We start from the raw sequence: 26,416 nt of genomic DNA, 5'->3' as shown, positions 1-26,416 counted from the left end.
ATGTTACATTTATATTCAATAAAGTCTGAAATTTACAAAAGTGAGAGAAAATGTAGTTCAGTACATTGGGACTTCATGCGTCCCTTGAATGCTGGTGGATTACTGTGAGGTCAGACCCACCCTGAGAGTTATTTATGAACTGTGTCATCTTGCAATTCAAAAACACCAATTGCTTATCCTGGCTGTGATCACAAATGCACTTGTGCCAGTGAAGTTTCATTGACGTTTACAGGGATCCAGCAGCTCAAATACATTTAGGACTGCAAAAAAGGAAGCCTAGGAGGACTGTAACCATATCTGGGCATATGCCACCAGCTCAAGCTAACACTAACATTAGCTCCATCAATTGCAGTGTTATGACAGCTACTGACTTAGGGGATCTAATTGGAGGTGGGTATCTAACTTAAAGATTCAGGAATCAACATGCCGCTCTCATTTCTCCTGTTTCTTTGGCTTTAAATGTCTCTGCTTTACTGTTCAAACTGATATTTATATATTTGCTAATTAAAGTCTGTAAAACATTGCTTACTTTGATGAACCTTGTATATTGTATGGATGATATTTGTGAGGTTACGTGGCAAAAGCTTTCAGCTGTCAGGTCTTCCCCCCCCCAAAAAAAAATGGTGCCTGCAAGTTTTAAATACTCCAGAGCACCTAACATGCAGGACCTGTATCAACCTCCGTAGTGTCCCCTCTGGTAAGATGGAGCTGAAGAACCACCCTTCTGATACCAGCATTGCTGTAATGTACCTGGATGGCACAGGGATGGGACAGAATGGTGTTCAGGTTAGAGCTGCATGGATGAGCCAGAAGGAGGCTTCATTGGTTTGGCTCCACTAGTTCACCTGCACAGCCCCAACCTTGCCAACCCACCCTGCCCCATTACCATCCTGGTATGTTGTAGGGATGCCAGTAGAGATGGGTGGCTCTGCAGCTCTGCCCCACTCCGGGGGGGAATTTAAATAGTGGGTAGACTTAGCCTCCTGGTGTTACTCAACTGCTGGCCACAAACACTACCAGAAGGAAGGGCATACACCAGGGGGTGCTCTACCCAGGCTTTCCCAAAATTGGAACTGGCCCAGAAAACAAGCTGTGGACATTGCACAGCCTTCCCACTCTGTTTCACCACCAGTCCTCTTGTCCCTTCTCCTTTAACTGCCACCTAAAGCAGGCGAGGTAGGAGAGCAAGTACCCAAAAGTTAGGAGGAACCTGCTTGAAGGCACAGCCTACCAGCAAAAAGTGGAGCACCATCTCCGGGAAACGATTGGCAGCATCACTGCCATGTTAGCAGTGAGGACAAAAGGAGCAGGAGCAGCAGTGCAGCAGCTGCATCTTCTCTGACTGCGACAGCTAAGGAAGTGGACTGTGGTCCATGAAGATCAAGACTCTTTGATGTTAATCCTGCTGTAGAGACAGCTACCCCTCTACAAAAATGTAATGTGATGAATGTAAGTTCTCCCTTGTGTGGCTCTCACCTGCCTCCTTCCATATTTCCTTTTATGAAAAGGTTGCCTTATACTGAGCTGGACCATTGGTCTATCTAACTCAGTATCAACACAGGGTTTGGCAGCAGGGTTTCGGATTGAGTGTATTCCCAGCCCTACATAGAGATACTGGGGATTGTACCCAGAACCTTCTTTATGCAAGCCCAATATTCTACCATTTCCAAAGTGATCCAAGGTGAAGATTCCTTCCATCTGCTGTAGCATCAGAGTATCTAGGGTCACATAGTGCCAATCCCAGGCATTGACTAAGGCATTGTTTGAATGATGTGAAGCTTGTCACATTGTGATAACTTAAGGACTCACCATGTAAGCATTGTCCCATGGGTTTATCTTAACCAGTATGTCTGATGGTGAATTTTACAAGAGCACTAGCCATGGGTTCTTCCTCTTGATTAATAGGTTCATCACATCACCATACATGGATATTCCACACATTCATTTCAAATGTTGCACCTTGTTTTTTTTACAAGGAAGATATATCTGAAAGCTAGCATCAATAATAATGTTGTATGGGTGAGATCAACTATTTGCTTTGGGAGCTCCAACAACACGCCCGGCACATAGTCCAATGCAGAGGAGTCACATTGACCTTACACCATCACTTTTCATAGAAATCAACAGAAAAGGCTTCTTCAGCAGTCCTATGTTCTATGCTATGAGTTTAATGGAGGCTTCCATAGCTGCAAAGAGATTAGCTTTACCTGTTAGTGTTTTACATATACCATTAACAGGGAATTTTCTTCTGTCCTCTCTGTTTTGCCTGAGAACTTGCTTCTAGGTACCATTTTTGGGATGTGTCTTCAGCATAATGAATAGATGTTGCTTTGAGAAGGATCAGATGCTTTTGGAGCATGGAAATGGAACATATTTTCTCATTAGGTTAATTAACAGCTCTGCTTGGGTGGCATAATTGGGTATAAATTTTCCTCATACCTAAAAAGGATTTTATTTTTATTATGTTTTCTGGTGTCTTTAAATTTTTATGGCTTCAACTCTGTTTAGTCTGCATGTAATCCTTGAGAGAGAAAACCCAACATTAAAAAAAATTAATAAAAATAACAGTTCCTTTTCTCCAAACTGGCACTTATTCTATTTTATGATCCTTTCTGTATTTTCCCTCCTTTCTCCTTATAATTTGCAAGCAAATCCTGAAGGAGTAGTCCACAAGTCAGGGAATTTATGATTACATCGTCAAAGTAAACTTAAGCAGGGTGATATATTAAACCTGACAAGATGCTGCTCATTAATCTTTGAAATATAGCCAGGTGTGAGGTAGTTATAAGAGACTTCCAAGCAGGGAAAGCGTAACGCAGCACCCAGTGGTGGGGCTACATGGAGGGCTCCCTTACCTCATGCAATGCTGCCTGGGTGGGGACTGGGAACTGGACATCACTCCAGAAAAAATCAGTTGGATGGAAGGAGAAGGGAAATGTCATGCCTCCTTTTGCCAAGGGTCTTGCAACCCTTTCAATGTTTTGTTCCAATTAGGCTAGTATGGTCCAGTTGGCAGGATCTTGGCTTTAGGCCTGCTTTGTTTTGCCTTGACAAATTCCTCCATCTCCTCAGCCTTAAAAATGGAAATAACAGTGATTGGTGTAGAAGTTTTAGGCCTGATCTATATAAACTGATGATCATATTGTAGGAGTGCTAGAGTGGAGTCCAGTCCATAAAAACATGTGCCAAAATAAAACTGGGCATTGCCTTGAGCTTCTTGGAAGACATGTGGAATTTAAAAGTCAATGCAAATAATAAATTTTTAGTCTTTAAGATGGTATAAGGCTCATGGCTGTTAATGTAGGATTATGCCACATCAGACTATGGGTGAAGCATGACGGGGGGCATTTGTATGAAATGGAACCAGTGCAAAAAAAACCCAAAACAAAACAAAACAATGGAATTTTGTTGAGTACAAATGTTACCACTGGTAAAATAAACATGATAATCCATCCTTAGAACTAATGTAAGCACCCAAGGCAGGTATAATATATAACCCTCTCATGTGACTTTATGAGCTTCATAATACAGTCTCCTACCTGAATTCTGATGTGACGCAGTCCCATCATAACTGTGGGACTTTGCCTTTCATTATCATTCTGAAAAGGAGGGCTAATGCATTATGATGAGTATTGGTAAGAAGCTATATTAATTAAATCCTCTACGGACCCACGTGTGTGTGTGTGTGGGTTAACTAACAAAGGGGAAATGGCTGGTGCCTGTTTCTAAAAACACAGAGCTATCACATAAAGAGTCCTGGTAGTAGTTTAAATCCTATTGTTAGGCAGATGAAAGAAGCATAGGAATAGACTATTAAACCTTCTTTTAATTCCATTCCAGCTGCTTGAGGCAGCTGGCCCCCTTCTACTCACATGCAATGAAACAGGCCACACTGAAGTAAATTAAAATATGCTTTACTTACTTAATCCTAAGGTCACACTCAGGAGAAGAGGGGGGGGATGTGACCCTCTAGCAATTTAGAACTCTGTGGTCCTTAACCCCTTCATATACTAACTAGCATTGTTAGGTTTGACTGCAAGTTTCCACACATTTAATTCACAACTGCACCCTAGAAACAAAAATTACAATCAGTTTATAATCAACTATGCTCTATCTCCACTGTTGGAGGCAATATGTCTCTGGATACCAGCTGCCTGGAATTGCTTTTGCACTCAGGTCCTATTTCTGTTAAGCATCTATTACTCCCACTCTGCTTCTATTGCATGCATTCAAGATCCAGTTGAATCACCACTGACTGTATTTTTTTGCATTTCATTGCCATTTAATGCCAACCTCCCCATTTTTACAATGTATTTGATTTCCAACTGAAGACTGCACTTTATACATCTGATGAAGTAGAGATTCCAGTGGTCCGTAAAACATATGCCATAATAGGTTTCTTAGGACTTTAAGGTCTTGGCACTTTTTGCTGCAACAGGCCAACATGACTATCCCTCTGGAAAATCTTTTAATGGGTTTCTCAGAACACAACTAAATTGCGTTATTACTCTTCTGGATAAAAAAAAATAGCTTTTTTTAAAAAAAAAAAGCTATTTACCCCTTGCATGCATACATACAGCTGTCCTTTACCATTTCACATCAAGTTAAATGCAAAACCTCAGGTGAACCAAAAAACGTTTTCTGAGCAGCTGTGGAAGTTTGTCATACCTCTGCCCACAAACTATTTCCCTGCTAAGAAAGCCAAAACTGTCATGTTTTTAAAAAATGAGTTTCTACTGAAACTGAATCCCTGTCTAAACAGAGAGGTTAACAATTTATCCCTCTCTCTGTACCCTTCCACTTTGATTTTTATCTCAAATATTAATTTTTGTTAAGACCACCCATTCACTTCTTTAAGGTAACTTAATCCTGAGATCTCTCATCAACATCTACATCTACAGACAAGTCAAACTTCCCAAGTAGATTGAGAGCACATTTCATTTTTCCATCTGTTGGCTCTTTTTGCATCTGACTGCTGAATATTCTGCATTTCAAAGCCATTATCTGGCTTTGAATTGAACCCAACAGCATTATACTTAATGCTTAAAATCTCTTTAGGAAGTTGGTTTATGCACAGACATCTCTGTGCTTCTAAATATTATTTCAATGAGCTAACATTTGAATGCAGGGGGCCTGGGCTTTGTTCTCCACAGCCACAAAAGCTCCCTGGGTGCAGATCACTATCTCAGACTAACCTCTCTCTTGCTGTTTGGCTGCTTGTTGTTGTTGGTCACCTTCAGAATGTCAGTCTTTTCCAGGAGGGATTTAATCACATGATGGAAATTCAGATTTGCACAATTAAAGTCGATTAAACTGCTCTGGAACAACAACTTCACTTTTAAAAAATTGTGGTTAGGAAAGTGAGGGGGAAGTGCACTGTGGGATAAGCAACTGATTAATGGATAGATGTACAACCATCATCCAAATTGCAATGAAATCAGAATGAATGCTACTTGCTGTATACCTTCCACATAAACAAATAAGAAAGAGCACGCTACAACCTTTCTGCAAGCAAATCAAGATGGGTGCTCAATAAACAATTCATCTGTTTTTATTATTTGAGTGAAAATAGATTGGGATGATGAGGCTGCAATCCTACCTCCACTTACCTGAGAGTAACCCTGCCCCCCTTTAATTCAACAGGACTTTCTTCTGACTGATTTACATGGTTAGGGTTGGACTGAAAAGCACTAATTCAGTAAAATCCAAGTTACAAGAAAGTTACAACAAAGGAGGGTCACTCTGCATGTTACTTTTGACAAGGGAAAATCGTCTGATCTTGATGAAGATCGGCATTCACCATCTCACGGATCCTGGTTAGCACAGTAATGCCTGATGTCACTCTAGCCCTGTTGAGTCACAATGTGCTCTACCAGTGAGCTATGACAGGGATCACAATATACGTAGGAGACATGGGGATGAGCACCAGCCTGTTCCAATGCTCCCCCCATGATAATACCAAGATTGCAGGTTTGATTCTTGTATGGGACAGCTGCAAATTCCTGCATTGCAGCAGATTAGACTAGATGATCCTCAGGGTCCCTTCCAACTCTACAATTCTCTGATTCCATTATTCTTCCCACCTGGGACCTGATAATGTAGGGTTCCCAGTTGTGCCGTCAACCAAATGAATTTGGAAACTCCCTTCAGGCCTCCCTGCTCAACAAGGGAGGCTGAAGGCAGAGTGGATGTCACACAGGTAGTAGTAGTATCAGCCCCTTGTGCACCTGCTCCTCCTGCAGTGATTCCCTTTTCCCATACAGCAAATGAAATTATGTGAGGTTACATTCATAAGACTGATGTAAAATCACCTCCTGATGACCTGTCAAAGTGAAATTTGAACATGCAGAGCTGCCTCCTCCGCCTGGCTTAATTTAACTAGTCAACATCCTTTTTTAACTCTACTTTAAACTCATCCATATTTCGTCCATGTGATAATTGCAAATTTATGTTGATATGCCCCACAGATAAACTGCAATACACAAATAAGCCAAACAAGTTGCCCAATATAAGTCCAGTTTAAAAAACAAATGCTGTTCGTAAAAACCATACACACACACAATAATAATAATAATAATAATAATAATAATAATAATAATTCAAATGTCAAGAATCTACCATCTAGAATCAAGGCTTATCTTCACAGAATCAAACAAATTTAATTTTTTTAAAGCTAAAATTCAGCTCTCTGTAATTATTCTCTCTCTACATTGCTAAGTAGCATTTGTGGATGGGATACAGATAACATCTGAATAAGTTAAATGAACTATAGCATTTTTTTTGGTCTAGTTGTTGGCAGAAGCCGCGTATAATGGCTTTCCAATATTGCTCTTCCTGACAATCTCTCTGTGTCTCAATGAAAGAGGCATTGAGGAAGGCAAGAGAAACGGCTAAACAACAACACCTAAGAAGCGATGAAGCTGTAGAAACAGCTGCGCTGCATGCGCTTGGAGCATGAAGAGGAGCAAGAAGGGTGAACCACAGCAAGTTTTTCAAATGGGCAGAACAGAAGCAAGGAAGAATGTCAGGATGTTCCCTTCAAAGATCCGCTCCTTGCAGACAGCTGCTTTGTCAGTGATGCAACAAAAGTAACTTGATCATTTTAATGTATTACTGATGAGTAAAACAGCTCAGCATCATTTTATTTTATTTTTGAGAACTTGATACATGCCTGTTATGTGCATGGTGCAAACAGAATTATAGAAAATGAGTTTCATCCAACATGGCCATTCTTTGATTCTGTCGTATTAACCATATAGCAGAACAAACAGAACATCAATATTCCCTGTATAGGGAAGTTTTTCATGTTTGATGTTTTACTGTGCTTTTGTAATTTGTTAGAAGCTGCCCAGAGTGGCTGGGGCAACCCCGTCAGACGAGTGGAATAAATAATAATAATAAGAATAAGAATAAGAAGAAGAAGAAGAAGAAGAAGAAGAAGAAGAAGAAGAAGAATAAGAAGTGGCTCACCAGTGGTTCATGGTCATACAATGCTGTAAGTTTCCAGAGGGTAGTGATTATTACGATGTAACACGGATGTTGTTGCACTTTGTCAGGGTTGAAAATACTTCCAAAATGTGTTGTATTCTAGTGCAGCTGTTCCACTCATACAACCTACTTGCACAATGGAATTTCCCCTCTTCTGCTTTCCCCTGTATTTCCCCACACACCTTCAAAATCTGTTGCAGAGGACTGGAGGACTCTACAGAGCAGATGTTTGTGGGGGGTGCCTGGATTGGAAAGCAAGGGGAAGTTCTGTTGCATGAGTGGAATCTCAATCTCTCTCTCTCTCTCTCTCTCTCTCTCTCTCTCTCTCTCACACACACACACACACACACACACACACCCCAAGCAAATAAAGCAATCCCCACATTTGTAATCCAAGCAGCTGTCATATGATTTAGAGATTTTAAGGGTGTTTCTAGATTGATGGCTCCTCCTGTGGCAAAACCACAAGTTTTGGCTACCCACCTGCAGGGAGATACTCTATTCCCCCATTTTCCAAAAGTGGACAAGGTTAGCCTTCAAGAATGAATGGCATTGTTTAATTGTACAAGATCTTCGTTGTAGCGCTAGAGAATGTGAGTGAACAGTGAGAGGTTCGTAGGGGAAGGTTTTAATTGTTGAAGGGCATATTTTATATCTTTAAAACTATGTTTGGAGCATTACTAAGGCAGGAAATGCAAAGGAAAATATCCAGATGGTGTTTTGTTTTTATAAAAATTGTGATTATTAAATTGTAAGTCACCTTGAACTTCCTTCAATATTCCCAAGAGGTACCAGTTTTGAGGTGTTGGTAATATACACATTTATTTAAGTTTTATGGATTAATAATTTGTCTGAAAATTGATTAGGTAATCAACTAAAAACCTCGACTCAATGAGCAGCTGTAGTTTGCACTTGTTTCCCTGTAGGCCTATAGGGTTTTTCTGCTGCACAATTGTGGCCCACAAGACCAATGGAAGACTTAGGGAGAAGAATAAAGGGGAGAGAAAAGAATCTGGTACAATGGTCAGGAAAAGTTCTACATTTCCAAGCTGGAGTGACTCCTTCCCATCCCTGCAACCTATTACAGGGCAGACGCAAAGCCTTTCTGGAGATGTCAGATATTTCACAACGCTTCCTCGTCAGATGGGCTTTCAGTGGTGGCACAAGGCTTCTCCAAAAGAGAAGGCATTGGGCTGTAGTCCGTGCATTGAGACAGAAAAATTGGTGCTGGAGGTGTCCCAGGGTTGCTTTGAAGTTTGCCTTCTGCATGAAATGGAGAGTGGCAGTTATGATTGGCTCCATGTGACCGGAAAAGGTGATGAGAACATGATTTATGAGCGCCAATGCAGTGTAACATATATAGCCAATGATACGTCGTGGCAAATTACACAAGATAGTTGTGTGGCTGCCTTTCCTAAGATCATAATGAAATCATGAGCCTTTTGCTGTGTGGGTTGGGAAAGAAGTCTGTGAAATGTTAATACAAGCTCTGAATGCAGAGCCACGCAAGTTGCTATTTATTTTGCCCTGCCACTTGGAAACCATGCCTCTGACTTCAGTGGATTTGCTGCAGCCCAAATATCAAGCTGAGCTAAATATGCAGAGATCTTCAGTGTGAGAGGAAGCTCCAATAAAGCTTTCCAAGTAAGAAGAAACAACTACGTTTGTCTTTTGTAATACTTTAGGCTGCTTTCAACCACAGCATCTTTCCACGGGAACTTTTGATCTTTGCTAATTGGTTGCAATCTGCATTCTGTTTTCCCTTACGAGTTGCACTTTCAGTTATTCCTTCTTTCCAGTCATATTCCAGATGTTGTTGGTTACCCTTTCCCTGTATCCTTTACTGAACCTCTGCATTATTTCCTTACAGACACACACACACACACACACACCAGTTTTCTGGTATAACTTATCACACGTTCCTGAAGACTGCCCATGATGGGGAACCTGTGACCTTCCAGATGTTGGATTCCAACTGCCATCAACCCCAGCCAACATAGTCCATGGTCACAGATGATGGGAGCTGTAGTCGTGCAAGATCTGGACAGCTACAGATTCCCCACTCCTGTGCTATACAGTAACGTTCATCAGCAGAAACTTCCAAAGTGGCTTACACCTTTTGTGAGAAGTCTCGACTCTTCCAAATGCCCATTTTCAAGATTAGCTCAGGGTTTATTCATTAGCTTATTACACTTAAATCTCACCCTTCTTCCCAGGAGCACAAGGCTATCTATCTATCTTCAGGTAGGTAGCTGTGTTGGTCTGATGCAGTCAAAATATTTTTTAAAAAATTTAAAAAATGTTGAGTAGCACCTTAGAGACCAACTAAGTTTTTTCTTGGTACTGTACAAGCTTTTGTGTGCATGCATGTATCTGAAGAAGTGTGCATGCACATGAAAGCTTATACCAAGAACAAACTTAGTTGGTCTCTAAGGTGCTACTCGACATTTTTTAAATATCTATCTATCTACCTATCTATCTGGGTCTCCAGCCACTTCCCAGTCCCAGACCTCCTTAGCTTCATCAAGGTGGCTGCATTATATGCCTTCAGGTGACTTTGAAATGTCATGGAAACATAGTGGCCAAGCATCTTATGAAACCTTTCGGGGGAAACAGAAAGTCTATTGCAAAACATAAATGTAAACAGTTTGTGCATAAAATTAAGCTGCTAATCGGAATACTAACTTTAATGGGGAAATGGGGCATAACTGTCAATGGGTTGTACCCATTTTTATTCCTACATAACTAACTTGGGTCCATTAATTTCAATGGGTCCAACTCTAGAGTATAACTTTGTTGGATGCAACCCAATGGGCCTTTCCTACAAGTGGGAATAGTTAGGATCAGGTTGGAAGGATGTCAAAAACAGTACCTGATTTTGAAAAGGCCTAAAGAGGGAGGAAGATGCAAGTGTAATAAATAAACAAGGTAGATACGAACCGAGCTTTGATCCAGACAATAAATACTAGGAACAATACAAGAAAATGAATTAGAGATCCAATGTGATGTAGTGGTTAAATTGTTTTGACTAGGGAGACACAGGTTCAAATTCTCACTCAGATATGACACTCATGTGGTGACCTTGGGCCAGACACTATCTCCAAGCCTAACTTACTTTACAATATATAATGGAAGGGAACCATGTACACTCATCCCCTTGGAGGGTATAAAGCTAACAGATGATTCTATGAAATACCTTACATAAATTGTGAGCATCAATAACGGTCCTTGCTGCCAGCTGGTGGGAGTGGAGGAGGTCCTTCCTGGGTGCAGGTACAGCAGTGGGTGTGGCGCTTTGTCCTGGACAGGCTGTTGGGTTCCTGCAGCCCAGGCTGACTCTGGTTTTCTACAGTCTGCAAGGGCCCATCTACATGCAAAGCAGAAGTGATGGGCTGATCCCCCTCTGTCTCTCTTCAAGAGGGTGGCAGACATGCAGTTTGCCATCCGCACCAATATGCTGGGGGTGTCACTCTTCTTCCTCATCATCCTACATGGCTATCAACAACCCCCAAAGCAGGAGGGATATTGAGGGGTTGGGGGACTAATCCCCCACCTCACAGAAACAGAGGCCTCTAGCACCATGAAGCATGGAGGCCCTAGACACTGAAGCCGTGCTAGGCAATAATGGCTCGATAAAAAAGAGGGGAATGTCCCTTATCGCCTTTGTCAAGACCTAATATGTGCTTTAAATGATTTGCTCAACTGTGTTTTCCAGAACCCACAGTAATACAGCATGTTTATATATTGACTCTCAGCCAGAGCAGCTCTGCTTTGGAGGCCTGCTCTGTCATTGGCCATTAACAAAACAAAATAAATTTCAACTGAGTAAGGTAAGCCAAGTAGAAACCACAAATCAGGAAGGCCACTGGCTTAGGTTGTCTTCACTGCCAAAGCCTAATGCGATATATAATGGAAAGATAATGAGAGGTTACAGTTAAGTTCTACTGTGCTGCACATAAATGCTGGCAAGGCAGAAGGGCTGGGCCGATCTTCTCAATCCTTAAACAAACATTTGATTCTGTTTCCCCTGCCTCACTTTCCCACCACAGCGATATGCCCTCCCCTCTAGTGACCTAAGCCTCTTTACTCCAGGGTGGGGTAGGGCTAGGTCCTCTTTGTTCATTTACCGCTCTGCTTCTTTGCTCCAGCCCATTCCAGATGTACCTAGCTTCCAGCCACACCAGATTCTGGATATCCTGAAGGAGCAGGAGGAGGAGGCGGCGGCCATGAGAAGGCAACATCCTGCACTAGCATCACATTAACTGGCTTGCCACTTCTCCCCACAGTTTATTATTCATAGCACTAGCGGGAGGGCAAGGTGCAGGCTGACTCACACAATGGCATGCCAGAGCTGTAAGCTAATACCAGTCCACACCCCCAGAACTGAGAATCAGATCTGGATTGGGTCAAAGCGGTCAGCTTCCCTCCAAGTGAGAGCTGGGGCCCGAGGGACTCGCTGCTCAGGGCTGCCGAGCTCAGTAGCTATCAACAAGTACAAAACAAGGGACGGAGAAAGCCTTCTTCCAACTGTTTCGGAGAAACACTGTATTTCACAAAGCTTCTGTCAAAGAAATGAAGGCTGATGCTTTTAACAAATGGGCGTGTGGGGTTTGAACATCCTTCAGGTGTTTGCAGCGGTGGAGTGGGGGAGAGTGCTGAAGAAAAACATCAATACAACCAGAGGCAGATGAAACAGATTTGAAATAGAAATCTCAACATCGTTTATTATTTCTGAGTGCTTACGGTTTGCAAAGCAATGCAGAGAGATAAAAGCGGGCAGCCTTGCCTTCTCAATCTTTTCAAATCTAAAATAATCTTAAAAGTTTTTCTCATTTAAAGAACAATGCATAATGATGATTAATATATGCTTGTCATGAGCCACTACTTATATCACTCTCAGTCTGCCCTAGACTCCTTTACTTATTATTCAACCTCTGAATATTGCATAAAACGTGTTCCCACCTGGCCTGCAGCAGCATAGCCCAAGTTAAAGAATAGTTCTAAGGAAGCAGAATTAATCTAGGATGGATTTGGTTAGGCTACTGAGCAAACCTGGTTAGCTGCTAGACAAACTGGTACAAAAATAACTTGAGAAATTATAGTAAATTTTGAAGAGCTCTCTTTGCATTCTAACGGCAGAGAGTGGAATACTACAGCTAATAATACACCTTTCTAAAGACAGATTTCCAAAGTCCATGAAATATATAAATAAATATATAAAAATATAAATAAATGTTGAAGTACAATAGAGACGTGAGCAACCAGAATATTTCTCCCCCAAGTGGATCAAAATATTTAAACATGTAAAAGGTTTTATTAATTGATGCACCTTCATCTCAATATCATTATTAATTACAGCCACAGATCTTTACAGACCCTTTCTTCCCTGGCAGGAGAGCGCCATTTTGTGAGTTCGCCACACGTGCCAAAATGTACTGGGCCAGCTCTGCTGGGCAGGGAGTGCCATGTGGATCAGGACCACAGCACTGCAAATGGTTAAAGCCCCCATCCCCTCTATGCCACAGTCCCAAATCAGATTAGCTCCCTACAGAGCTGCTGTTTTAAAGAAACATCACATCACATTTGGCCATGAAAGTTGGGTTCACCTTTGGAAAAAACATGAGGAGTAAAAGTGCTAGTTAATTGTGTTTTCTTTCCTTGCTGATGATTGTACTATCTGAAACTGCTTTAAGATACAAGACAATGGAGGGCAGTAGTAGCGTATCTTGTTAGAAGCCCTTCATTCAATAACTGTTTTTTTTAAAATGTGAACATGCTGGCAGCTACCAAAGCTTGAATTAGTATAATAGTGTAAGAAAACTTCTGTAAAATATTTAAACTAACACCAACATCTGCCGGTGGTTGGAAGTTCTGCAGTGCATATTATTATTATTAATAATAATAAAGATTTATTAGTTTACAAAATTCATGCATCGTCTCTTTTTTCAAGTTGTATTTTATACAGATCATTTTCATTTCTTGTGAGACATTAGTGTTGCATACAGTATTAGGTTGGGAAGAAATGAAGGGGAAAGAGGAAGAGGGGGAATGGTGAGTGGGGTAGGGTAGGGTGGCAATGCTTCTCTTCTATTTAGTGTATGTGTGGGGTTTTGTGTCAGCGTCACTTGTAAGGGTTGTCTTACTATTCACTTGTTGTATTTCCTTGGTAGTGAGAGGGGTTGGGGTGGCCTGGGGTGGGGTTGGTTGTCTTTGGTTGGCTGTAGTGATATTTTTTTACATGTGTGAGAGAGAGAGGAAGTGGATTTTTTGACCAGGTTAGCCAGATTGATTCGTATGCTGTCGGTGGATTCTTGTTGGGCTATGTAGGTGTTCAAACTTTTGGAGCCAGTGTGGTGTAGTGGTTAAGAGAAGTAAACTCGTAATCTGGTGAAACTGGAATCCAGCTCAGATTTTCACTTCTCACAAAGTTCAACAGAAAGCCCATATCTCACCTCTGTTGTGTAATATCTGGCATGCACTTTAACAATGGCTTTCCCAGTATTTATGCTCAATGGAAAGAAATCTGACACGTATATTAGATCTCTTTATTATGTTTATCCATAAAGAATTTCTGCCAGAAATTAGTGACTAGGTTAGGGGTACCATCAAGTCCAACATTATTATTATTTTAGTTTGGGTGTGCTTCTTAATATGGACTTCAATCTGGATGTTGCAGTACCTTAACACTTTTGAACAGCTGAGAGTAATATGCAGATTGTGCCCATTCCAGAAGGTGTCAGATATGGCCCATAGTGATGTACTGTATTTACATCTTCTTTGAACTACTGTAAAACCATAATAATTAAATGTCCCCATACAGCTGGTTGGCAAGTACTGTGCTTTGCTTTTTCCTTCAGGTCATACATAAGGTTTAGATCTGAGCTTCCAGTCCATGATCCCATCTCTCTTTCTCTCTTCTCTCTGTGCGTGTGTCCATGTGTGTGTAAAAAAATCTTTTTAGATGTTTTCTTGGCTTCAATCACTCACAATTTTTCATTTAGAACAGGGTGACCTGGCCAGGCACTCTGAAATTGTTCACTCCCAGTTCTCTGGCACATCATCAAGCTTTTTCTTTATTGAATCAGTCATTAGGAAGGATGGTTCCTCCATAATTCACACAGCAGCATCCCTAGAAAGAATCATTGTGATGCTGTTGTTGGGTTTCAACAAAGGAAAGAAACCTAGGTTGGAATCACCACTCAGCTATGAAGCTCGCTGAGTGATTGTAGGAAAATCAGTATCTGCCAGCCTTCAGAGGAACATTACGAGACTAAACTAAAACTAAAGCTAAAGCTATGCAGTTTTATTTGTCTGAATCCCAAACCGAATTGGGTCCATTTGTATCAATTTGGCTGAATCTGCATTGGGTCAAGGCAGCTACAAATTGCTGCAGTCAGGTGGACCAGAATACATTTGCAGCAGTTTGTGCCGAACCAACGCTCAGAATGGTCTCTGAAAAAGCCAGACAAGCTGTCTCCTACATTTTGCAATTATTAATTATAGCACCATATGTGAAGAAATCCTGTTTATTTGAATTAAGTTTTAATGAGTATTGTGTAATGTGTTCTGACATTTGTATTGTACATGGTAATGCATTTCATGTGGAAAGATTTCTGTCTGGACCAGTGAAAGTTAGTTTAACTGTCGTAGGGACCTTGACTAAGAACTGTGAGGAAGGGTTGGTGATATAAAGAAGAGTAGAAGCTATGTACATTTCAATTGGTGGGTGCAGGTTTAGAATTTTCAGTTAGACAGTGTGATTGGCTGGGGTTGGATTAGAGGGGTCTACAGAAGAAGGGGCCTATAGAAGAAGCCTCCATGTGGCTTGGTGCTGGTCCAGCAGAGGAGAGTTGGGGTGGATTTGTTGGTTCTTGGTGCTCATGGAATCATCCAGAAGGCAAGGAGGTGGAAGGCCTCAGAGGCAACTGGAACAACTTGCTAGGGATAGCTGAATCAGTGAAGAGACAAGAGAACCTGTCTGCAGTCCTGAGGGAAGTAAGAAGGAGCTTGGGACGTGGGTCTCTTGGTGACAGCTAGGAGTACCAGAAGTGAAGATTTCCAGGGCACTCCCACAAGACAAACCTGTGCTTCAACAAGGTCAAAAGAAGCTTAACTAGGATGGAAAGAATAAAAGGGAAGTTTGGCTAAAGGGTTTTAATGAGTGAATAAGTAACTAACTCAAATCTGATGCACCTGTATGGAAAAAAATAAATTTGTGGAAATTTTGATTTCCTAATGCAAGTCAATGGAATTTCCAAAGGGTCCTGTCCCGTCCCCCGTCCCCCCAGATAGTAAACTGGATCTATGGTTTGAGCTGAGTTCTGATTATCCCTGGTCAAAGCCGTTTTGGGTTGGAATGAATTGGATAGGAAGGGGACTGTACACAGCACTAGCTACAGCATATCTAAATTTTCTAGAAAAAACTATGGGCTCAACACACTCTTAAAAGGACTAAAGTATTCACCAAAGCTATCTTAATTTCAATAATGTACTCACTGGTGAAACTACATAATACAATGGGGGGGTGACCCAGCCACCCATATTTAGTCACTACCAATATTGAGCTGCTTTGAAAATACAACATGTGACTGCTTACAATGGATAGGTATGAATATGCTGTATTTAATTATAGTTTATTTAAAAAACACTCTGAAATAAATGGGAGCACACCAGTATAAACCTGTAAGAGGAAAGATTAGCCAGGTCTAATGTGTTACAAGTCTGAAGAAACATGACTGTGATGATCCGGCCCTGCAGCTACAACTCCCATCAGCCCTAGCAAGAATGGCAAATGACTACGGATGAAGTAAGTCATCGTTCAGCAATATCTGGAGGACCAAGGTGTACTCCCAAAAACTCTACAATTTATTCAGCGATTTGATACATATTCAGATAACTGTTTTAACTCATACATATTCTGACTTTTCTGGTTGTTAATTGGTAGGATTCAAGTGAAATGGAAATGGAGGCTTCCATGATGGTTTCCCAATCAAACAGTTCTGAATGAGCTTGATTTTTGCAGCTCTGTCATAGAATCAAATGAATTTTCAGGCAGCAAGAGTGATGCATTATCTCAGGACCTGGAGCCTTTGATACTCAAACTCCACAGTACTTATTTATAAATTTCCACTTTTGAAACACTTCCTATAAAACATCCTGAAATGATAAACAATATCAACAATAAATGACATTTTAAACAATTTCATCTATACACAATTCAAATACAGTGCACATACAGACTGAGATATTATATACAGTGGTACCTTGGGTTACAGACGCTTCAGGTTACAGATGCTTCAGGTTACAGACGCTTCAGGGTACAGACTCCACTAACCTAGAAATAGTACCTCGGGTTATGAACTTTGCTTCAGAATGAGAACAGAAATTGTGTTCCGACAGTGTGGGGGCAGCGGGAGGCCCCATTAGCTAAAGTGGTACCTCAGGTTAAGAACACTTTCATGTTAAGAACGGACCTCCAGAACGAATTAAGTTCTTAACCCGAGGTACCACTGTGTGTGTGTGTGTGTGTGTGTGTGTGTGTGTGTGTGTGTGTACACTCCACTTAAAATATCCACTTTTTAAAAAGTCTGATAGGGGTCTGTCCCTGAGAAATCAATGGGACTAGTTTATATTGACTTAAGAAAACTAGATAATAGGGTTTGTGAGTTCACTAATAGACATTTGGCCCTACATTTAACTACATCAATCTTCTATCCTTACAGTGGGTGATATTCAACCAAGTCATACTCAGGATATTTCCACTCAATTACTGTTTGAAAGGATATGTCCTGAATATGACTAACATTGGTTATCACTCAGTATAGTTAATGATGAAGGTAATTATTATTGCCTCAAAAAAGTCAATATATAGGGTTTAAAACCCAGAATAAATATGTGGGGCAGGGGAGAAGAAATTATAGAGGTGAGATACTCCTCCTTCACCACACCTCTCCTCACCTACCTGCTTAATTAGGGTTTAAAACTGGAATTAAATGTTAGGGCTGTGAAAGGCCCCCAGTTGGGTCTCGACTGGTCTGGCCTACGAAATTGGGCCTCAAACTGAATTAGGACTGGAAGACAAACCAGGAGACAGGACCAAAGGACAGCCAAAGATTCCAGGAACTCACCAGAGCTCAAGAAGACTTTCTTGCTGGAGCAAAACTTGAAATAGGAACACCTTTTATAGCTCTTTTCCCCCGGGGGCTTACCTCCCTTGCAAATTTAGGATTCAGTCAGATTTTGATCACATGCTCAGTTTGCTGTTAACTGTACATTGGTATTTTCTTCAAGCACTGTAACAGCAGTTCCAGGCCAACTTTAATAATAATTTGTAAAAAACTTTTTTACTGGTTCTTCCCAATTTGCTGATTGAGAAAACTTCCTGTCTGTGTTTTGTTCAAACAGGCACATATTTACTTAATTTATTTAGCTTCAAAGCACCATATTCACCTCCCTAACCTGAAAAACTAGCTACTCCAGGTTTTCCCCTCATACATTTTGCTTTTAAAAAAATCAAATTTCTTATTTCAGTGGATATTTGTAGGTGCAGCACATAGTTTGTCCGTATTTCAATGCTCCTCTGTTACTTCCTTAACATACCACAGGGGTAGCGCCAAAATATATCCAGTGCAACATTATGTTACAAAATAATTGCATTTGTCCTCTATGGTTCTCTAGTGGACCGTTGGCTGTCATGCAGGAGACAATTCAATATATCCCATTTTCATACATTTCAGTGCCTTCAACTTATACATGAGCCCAATTTCAGCTTTCCAAATGACAAATGCTCATAATTTTGTGGTGGAAGATCCCTCATGATTTTGATATTTCACTGTCAGTTAGCTAGTGAGGGCCCCCCCCAACATCTTATGTATGATTTTTTAAAGTTAATATCTCTCCCTTCACCCACCCACCCCACAAAAAAGTGCAAAGAGCAAATGTTCAGACTAATCTATATTGTAAGCTTGTGCTCTGTCAAGTTTGGCAAGTTCATAGTTCTTAGTCTAAATACTATGCTTGTTTTTCGGCTTCAATAATAAACAATTACTGCATACATGTATTAAACTCCCATTTTGTCAGACTTGGACGTCAAGCAAAGTCTTCCTCTGGTGGAATGTGCCTTGTATCTATCCAATAGAAATATGAGCAGGACCACACAAAATGGTCCCACCCATTTCACGTTCCTTAAAATAAACCTTAACCACGAAAACTTGTCATTTCCTACTTATTAAAAATGAAACTTTCATACAATGTCATGTCATTTCCAGTTCATTTTATCTCTGCATCTGAGCCTTCGCTCACTCAACAAATGAATATTCAATGGACACTGATTCAACCGAATTAAGCAATTGTGTGAATTTTACCACAAACACTAAGAAAAAGAGAAAGAAGTGTTGCACCTAAAATTGCCCCAACCCTTACCGTCAAAGTTAAAATTTACTTCGGACATCATATCACAACTGTGAAAGGCAGATGGTTATTAAGGCCTTGCTTAACTGACTTTATTTTATTGGACCAACGTATGATTCAGAAGGAGGGGTCCTATTGACAGTAGCATCAGAAGTTGCAGATGTTCAACAGTCATACATTTTTACACAGATATAAACACCTAATAAAATGCAGGCTATAACCTATCCACATGTGCCTCCCTCCCTCTGTTGAATCATACCTTTCAATCTACAAAGCAAATTATTTCATCTCCTAAAAACAAACAGTACCTGCTCATATGCTCCAGCAACCAACCAACAACCTGCCCTACACAATCCACGTCCCTTTTCTTACTCCCAAGGGTGTGTATGTACCAATAGGTGCCGTGCCAGCAATACCAACAAGTGTTAGTGCTAATGCCCAGGGATGGGTTTACCCTGCTCTGTGCCAGTATCTGAGAGAGCTGTGAGTTTTCCTTTAAGCTAAGATCTCCTGGCTCATTGTCAGCAAGCCCATGCCAGCTGCACCAGCCAATGAAAGCTTATAGGAAAAATAAATTTGTCATAGGAAAAGTACAGAAATGTGATTGCTTTCATGCAGGACTACAGTCAAGAGATTGTTTGACTAAATTTTGCTAAGGCTGAAGGGGTAAAGGGGTGGGGGGCAGAAAAAACCTTGCCAAATTAGATTGCGGTCAATTAAAATGTAAGTGCCTGGACTTGCCCACAAGGAACAAAAATATATTTTAAATAACAAAACCCAGTGGTGATGCTGCTGGCTTAATTTTGTTGATAAATCCAAGCCATTGCAAAGCCATTTTGCTCCATCATCCCACCAAGGTGTAAAGATTGGCCAGAGAATGAGCAGCTGCAGAGTCTTCTTCCCCTCCCTTCTGGCTAGAAAGTTCCAGCTGTTAACTGCCCTGGGATGACAGAAGGGAAGAGATGGACACTCTGGTCTCTACCACCGGCCTGAAGAACAAGGGACCTGGGTACTAGTTTGTTTAATCATCTGAATGCATTGTAAGCACAGCCTTGGAGGTCATTAGATCAAAATATTTAATTATTTCACATAACCATTAAAAAAACACAAAAATTAAGTGCGAAGGGAGGGTAATTTGAGAAGCATAGTTAAGAATGAATATGGAAGATATTGTGGAATCTTAAGGGAAGTGCCTGGTCTTAAGTTTATGAGCTTCAAAAAAAGCTCTGCCGACACAAATTGAATTAAAGGTGAAAGATCTTCCTGGGTAGAGCACATTATTTGAGGTTCTGCTTGCTTATGGTTGAACTTACTCCGTTTCATCCAAAATACAACTGAAATTAATGAATAGCTTCAAAAGGGAAGAGGAAATGGAGTGAACTTAAAATATCCTCAGCCAAATGCCAGTGTTCCTGGAGTCTCCCATTATAAAGTGCTAATGACTTTAGGCCAGGGATGGGGAACCAGTTTTGTTGGACTCCAGTTCCCCTGGCCTGGTAGAATCCCTTTGGCTAACCCTACCATGGCAAAGTAATTGGAAAACTGAGGTACAACAGCATTTTTAAAAGGATATAAGCCCCCGTCTTTATTATTAAACTACTTCTAAGTAAGTGTAGATCAGCAAGGATTCCAGTTGTTAATGGAGTGAGGAAATGTGAGAGCTTTCTTCAATGGCCAAGTTAACTCATTGTATCAGATGCAAAGAAAGACAGACACAACAAACTTGCAAGAAATTCACAGCCATGTATTGATTACAGCATGGATTTGGGGTTAATCAAAACATATTGTGGTTTTACAGAGTCTTGAAGTTGGGTATGGCGAGTTGGGTATAATAATGGTTATATTATTATATTTGAATCTATAGTCAAAAGGTATGATATGGATTCTTGTCTTTTTTCCTTTTCTCACTTTGGCGAATTCCTTTTGATATAGAATGCAAGCTTTTTAAATATTTTGTAGTTATTTTGTAATTGTAGTTCTGCAGATGTTCTGTTTAAACTCTGACTTCCCCTTTTTTTGAATTGTAATCAGGGTGGATAAAAATCTGATTTTTTAAAAGAGGAAGAGTAAAGAAAGAACTAAACTATGTAAATAACATTAGAGAGACCTGCATCAACTTCTATTGTCTTCTGGCTTTGTCACATTCGGTGTGAAGGGAGGAACACCCTGAATTAAGAAAGGATTTCCAAATGGAAGCTAGCAATAATAGGGCCATATACTGTGACAGCATAAAAAGACCAAAGTTGTTTTATTTGCCCATGAATATACTACTTGGGTGGTAGAAGGTACTTGGCTTCCTCAATAACCTAGTGTATTAGCAACTTTGTAAAAATGGAGGATCCTAACGCCATATTTACTAAGACACCTAATCTACTCTGAAGAGGTGAAGAGATCAAGTGCATTTCTGTTAAATCTATTATACGTGTTCACCACAAAGCGCATGATGGCATTCGCTCCCCTATAGCTCTCTCAAGTATTTCCTTTTTTAAAAAGGAAATACAAGTGATGATGCATCATATTGCACAATATTGTAAAAACTGAAAACAAACTGATGTGCAAGTTAAAGGATTTTTAATTGCTATATTAAGAGGTATGGTTTTTAAAATAAGCACAGTATGCTATGTTCTGGAGTCATGGGACTGCAGCTGCCGAAATATGCCTAATATTCAGCATTTCATGCATTATTATTCCATCTGGACCTGTTACCATTTGAAATAGCTGCCTTCACTATTATTGTCACTGATGTTGCCAACTAATTCAAACGTTAGGGACTGTGTTCTAGATGCATAATACAAATACTTGAGATTCAGCTTATTTGATACATTAGTTTTTCTTTGCGTGTCCCCTAAATGAAAACATACTTATTTCAATGTTCACTTTACAGCACTCTGATTAAGGAATAACCCCAGCATCATAGCTACCAATATATAGCTGAATAAGTCATTTCATATACATTTGGGCAGCCGTGGCTCCAAGTTCACAATCTCATGTTCAGGAGACTGAAGCTTGCTTCACAACTTCCAGTAACACAACTGTACAAGGAACACAACACTGCTTTGTAATTTAAAGTTTTATGTAGATCCAAATTACTCTAGCAAAATTTAAGCAACACACACACCCTTGTCATTGTCTGTGTATCTGAAGAAGTGTGCATGCACACGAAAGCTCATACCAAGAACTAACTTAGTTGGTCTTTAAGGTGCTACTGGAAGGATTTTTTTTATTTTGACTATGGCAGACCAACACGGCTACCTATCTGTAACTGAACCCTTGTCATAGTTACCTTACTGAAGGGATGGGAAACCATTGGCCCTACAGATGGTGTTGGGCCCAAACTTCCAAAATTATTCACCTTTTTAGTCACACTAACAGGAGCGGACGGGTGTTAGAATCCAAGAACACCTGGAGGGCCCAAAGTTCCCCAGCCCTGCCTTAGAGAGATGTGTATAAGTGCCGGCTCCAGGATTTGGGGCCCCCTAACACAAGGCACTCTTATGAACCCTCATCCTGGAAACAACGTGAAACACTAGGCTGGGGAAGTAGTGCAGTTAGGTAATTTCAGACTCTGGTTTTACAGCACACACACAGGTAATGAGTATTAATTCAAAATGTGATAAGTCTGTCCTGATTCATTTGGAGGCTCTCCTGCTGATTCTTCTGTGTGGGACTCTTGACTTTTACTACAAAGGCCTCCCTTGAAGGCACTACTGCAAGCAAATGCTAAGGTGTAGTGATGGTCACTGATGTCTTAAAGTGGGATTAGACAAATTAAATAATTAGAATTTCTGGATGTGATAGATAAACAGAACCTTCAGATTAAAAGGCAGTATGCAACCAAATCTCAGTTACTAGAGAGGCAATGGTGTGGGAGACCTAATGCCTTCATGCCCTGGTCATGGCTTCCTAGAAACATCTGGCTGTATCAGACAGACCTTTGGTCTAATCAGCAAGGCTCCTATGTTTCAGAAATAAGAATCTTATCCTTTACCTCTACAAAATCAAATAAAATTATATCCTCAGATTGCCTTCCTTCAAATCTCTATAAAATATTCTTAGAAGTAGCTCTGTATATGCTATGGGTAACCAGCACTTAAGAAAGTCTGGTCCTACAGGAGGCAGTAAGGCAAAGTTCATGAATTTATTCATCAGTTTCCCTCTACATTGAACAAAATTACATAATCACACTTTAAAAAGCCATTTACACACTTGTGGAGGAGCCCAATGTAATAATGAAATTATACAATAAAATACACTAACAGATAATGATCAAATGAAGAAGCTTCTGAGATTTCCCCCCTTCTGTTTCTAGAAAGGAAAAGCAATACATTTCTTGGAATAAAATAAACAATAGTGAAGTTACATCCATGAGGATGTCTGCAGTGCACACACACACACATCCAGGAACTAGACAGTGCAACAAGATTTTATGTCTTTATTTGAAAATTAAACAAAAATACAATGCTTTAGTACAAAATTGAGCTTTGTTTACCTGACTGAACGATACATCATGAAATCAATTGTTGTACACCTAGGAAATTTACCAATAGAACTTTCTTCCACTGGCGTATACACCTTGATTTGCCGCATATGAGTGTCTCTTCCATTTTGGTGATTGGCTAAAACAGCAATCTGAATCATAAAAGTGCGGATAGGTTTCTTATGAGTATCTGTTAAGGCTACGTGAATCCAACCACTGGGTTCCACTAATTCAAGTTGCTGGAGAAGAAAAGAAGAATAAAAAGGTAGAAATGGAATCAGATTAAATTATCACTTAGCATAAGCAATCAATTATTCAGTACAAAAGGAAGTGGACTGCAGTGGAAAATGAGAGTTGAGCATACATGATCGCACAGTCGTCTCACATTTGCTAGATACACAGTCCAGCAAGGACCTTGAGAAGGAAAAGGAAGGGCTGTAATGCTTTCTTTAATCATCTGCAAAATGCCACTTCTACATCTGAACAAGGAAGATACATACAGTGGAAGCTCAGGTTACGTATCGTCCTCCTTACAAACACTTCATAATGAGCTCCACTAACCCGGAAGTAGGTGCTCCTGGCAGCAAACTTTGCCCCAGGATGCGAGCAGAAGTCACGCAGCGGCAGCAGGAGGCCCCATTAGCAAAAGCGCGCCTCAGGTTAAGAACAGTTTCGGGTTAAGAACAGAGATCCAGAACGAATTAAGTTCGTAACCGGAGGTATCACTGTAGTTCTGCCAAAGATAAAAGCGTTCATGGGGCAGGAGCTACCAACACTGAAAAGTTACGGCCATGTTAGGAAATATGTATGCTAGACTTTTGTGAAGCATTTTTCTATCTTCTTAGCAAGACAGAAGAAAAGGTTGTCCCCTTCCCTCCCCCCCATGCTGTACATCTTAAGTTTTTCTATTTTGACGGTTTGTGAAATTTCATGTCACTGGTGCAGTTAGCATATAAATCAGAATTTAGTGCTATGTGCATGAGTGGGAATGGACCTCAGCGAAGCCCTGAGCTTGTGTACTTGCACCTTCTCCCTCTCTCTCAGCCAGGAGGACTTCTGCTGCATTTAGTTTCACTTTCCATGAACAAATTCCGGTCAGTTTCAAAATGAGCCAGCTTCAAACCATGGGTTATTAAAACTGACTTGTTTAACTAACCTGAGGTTGTTTTAAACCACCGTCTATGGTTCATACATGATGAGAAAGCAAGGATTCATAGAAAGTAAAACTAAACATTGCAGAATCCTTCTCCTGGCCGTATAGGAGGAGGAGAGGAAGGAGTGCAAGAGCCAGAGCTTTTCTCAGACTCAGTCCAACTGATACACTTAGTGATAAACCATGGTTTAGTTGTTATGTGCAGACAAGTTCACTGCCATGTACAAAACCATGAAGATTAATATCTCACAACAAGTTTAATTTCATGACCTGCAAAATTTAGACTCCTGTTATCTTATTCCAACCATCCATTCCTGACATGTTGCAACATGGATATGACAATGTACACAATTTAACTGTGTTAGAAGAGCACTGACAGAATGTGGTGTGGAGTAAGGAACAAAGGGCAGAATCAAAACTTAGATTACTGGTTTCAGATATGAAACAGCTATTCCTTTATTTTTGGATTTACAAATTGAGGTCAGATATTTAATAAGCGAGGATAGAAATAAACAATTTTCAAAAAGTAATTAGATTTTTAGCATTTAAATTGGATTTCTTTTTTAAAATCGTATTAATTGCCCCTTTAAAATCCAAAATGTTACAGTATTATAACAACATTATTAGGTCAAATGAAATGCCAAAAAGTTGTGAGCAACATGGTTGTTTATAATTTCTGTGTGCTTTTGTTTAAAATGAGAGTCGGGTTCAAATCCCTACTCAGCCATTGAGTGACTTTGGGCTATTCATCCCTCAGCCTACTACAACAAAAGGTTATTGTGAGGGGTTTTGTTAAAATTAGTAAGCAGGGGGGGGGCTATGTATTTTACTTTATGCTCCTTAGGAGGAAAGAACGGCTATAACCACATTAATAAAATAAAGTAAACATCCAGCTAATCCATTTTTTTAAGTGTTCATCATGCTATAGTTTACCAAATGATACAAACAAAAAGTTCTCTGGGTGGTTCACAAATAAAAGTTGCAGAAATAAATTCTTACCAGAATGAACACACACACGCACACACACACACTTCAAGTTTGTCACTTCTAAATGCTGGGCTGAAACATCCTCTCAGTAGGCAATGATTTCTAGTTATTTATTGATGCACCGTATCTTGGCACTCAAACAAAAAATACCCCCCCGCCTGCCCCCCCCGGTGAGTTTGCTGCACTTCCCTGAAGTGCACGTGCCTCCTCGTAATAGCTTTAAAGAAAGAATAACTTATCCTGAATTTTGCAGTCTCTGCCCCATGGCTCCCATGTACCACAACATAACTACAAGGAGTAGGTTTCAGCAGGCTGCTGTGCAATTCCAAAACTGGAACTGTCAACACATGAAGTAGCAGATTTTGGGCGCCTGCCATCTCTTCGCTTAAGACAGAAGAGAACAAGTTAATAGCAATGATGCACCGGTTCCAGCTAGAAAGTGAAGCGTATCCAAGAGAAACTTCAGAAATTCCAAGTGAGTCAAAAGGAGGGACACCACAAGAGAAGCTTTACAAGAAACGCAGAAGGAACTCCAGTCAAAGAGCTCACTGTGGAGAGGCCGACTCGCTTGCCCTCGTGAAGCAACGACCACCTAGGGAGGTGACGGTGTGGCCACCATCCGTTACCTCCTGTAAATGGTCAAGACGTGGCTTACTTCAGCCCATTAGGTCAGAAGAGCTTTCTATTCACTCAAGAAGCTAAAACAGACATTCCTGGAGAGTCTACAGGAAGACAGACCGGTTCCAAATAAATGCCAAATATGAAAAAAAAAATATTTCAACAACAATTTTTGTAGAAGGAAACATATAGAAAAGGAAAGACCATCAAGATGGTGGAAATGACGAAATGTCATGGCAGGGAATCCTTGAACACAGTCCAATGAAGGCTCAGAGGAACAGTCT

General features: G+C 40.5%; 1 protein-coding gene across 3 annotated transcripts in view; it reads right to left on the bottom strand.

Moving 5' to 3' along the window:
• Positions 1-26,416, bottom strand: part of ANAPC10 (anaphase promoting complex subunit 10) — a 61,197-nt gene that overhangs the window by 4,564 nt on the left and 30,217 nt on the right. For 2 of the 3 annotated variants that reach the window (XM_081208481.1, XM_081208482.1), the window contains exon 5: positions 23,316-23,613. The exons of the other annotated variant lie outside the window; for it this stretch is intronic. In XM_081208481.1, coding sequence (XP_081064607.1) covers positions 23,383-23,613 — 231 coding nt within the window. In that variant the 3' untranslated portion in view covers positions 23,316-23,382. Of the gene's footprint in view, positions 1-23,315; positions 23,614-26,416 lie in introns of those variants that run through there. 3 annotated transcript variants of the gene reach the window in all.

This window comes from Podarcis bocagei (genome assembly GCF_964188305.1).
Source record: "Podarcis bocagei genome assembly, chromosome: 9".
Lineage (NCBI taxonomy): Eukaryota > Metazoa > Chordata > Lepidosauria > Squamata > Lacertidae > Podarcis > Podarcis bocagei.
This window is presented reverse-complemented; position numbering and strand designations above follow the sequence as displayed.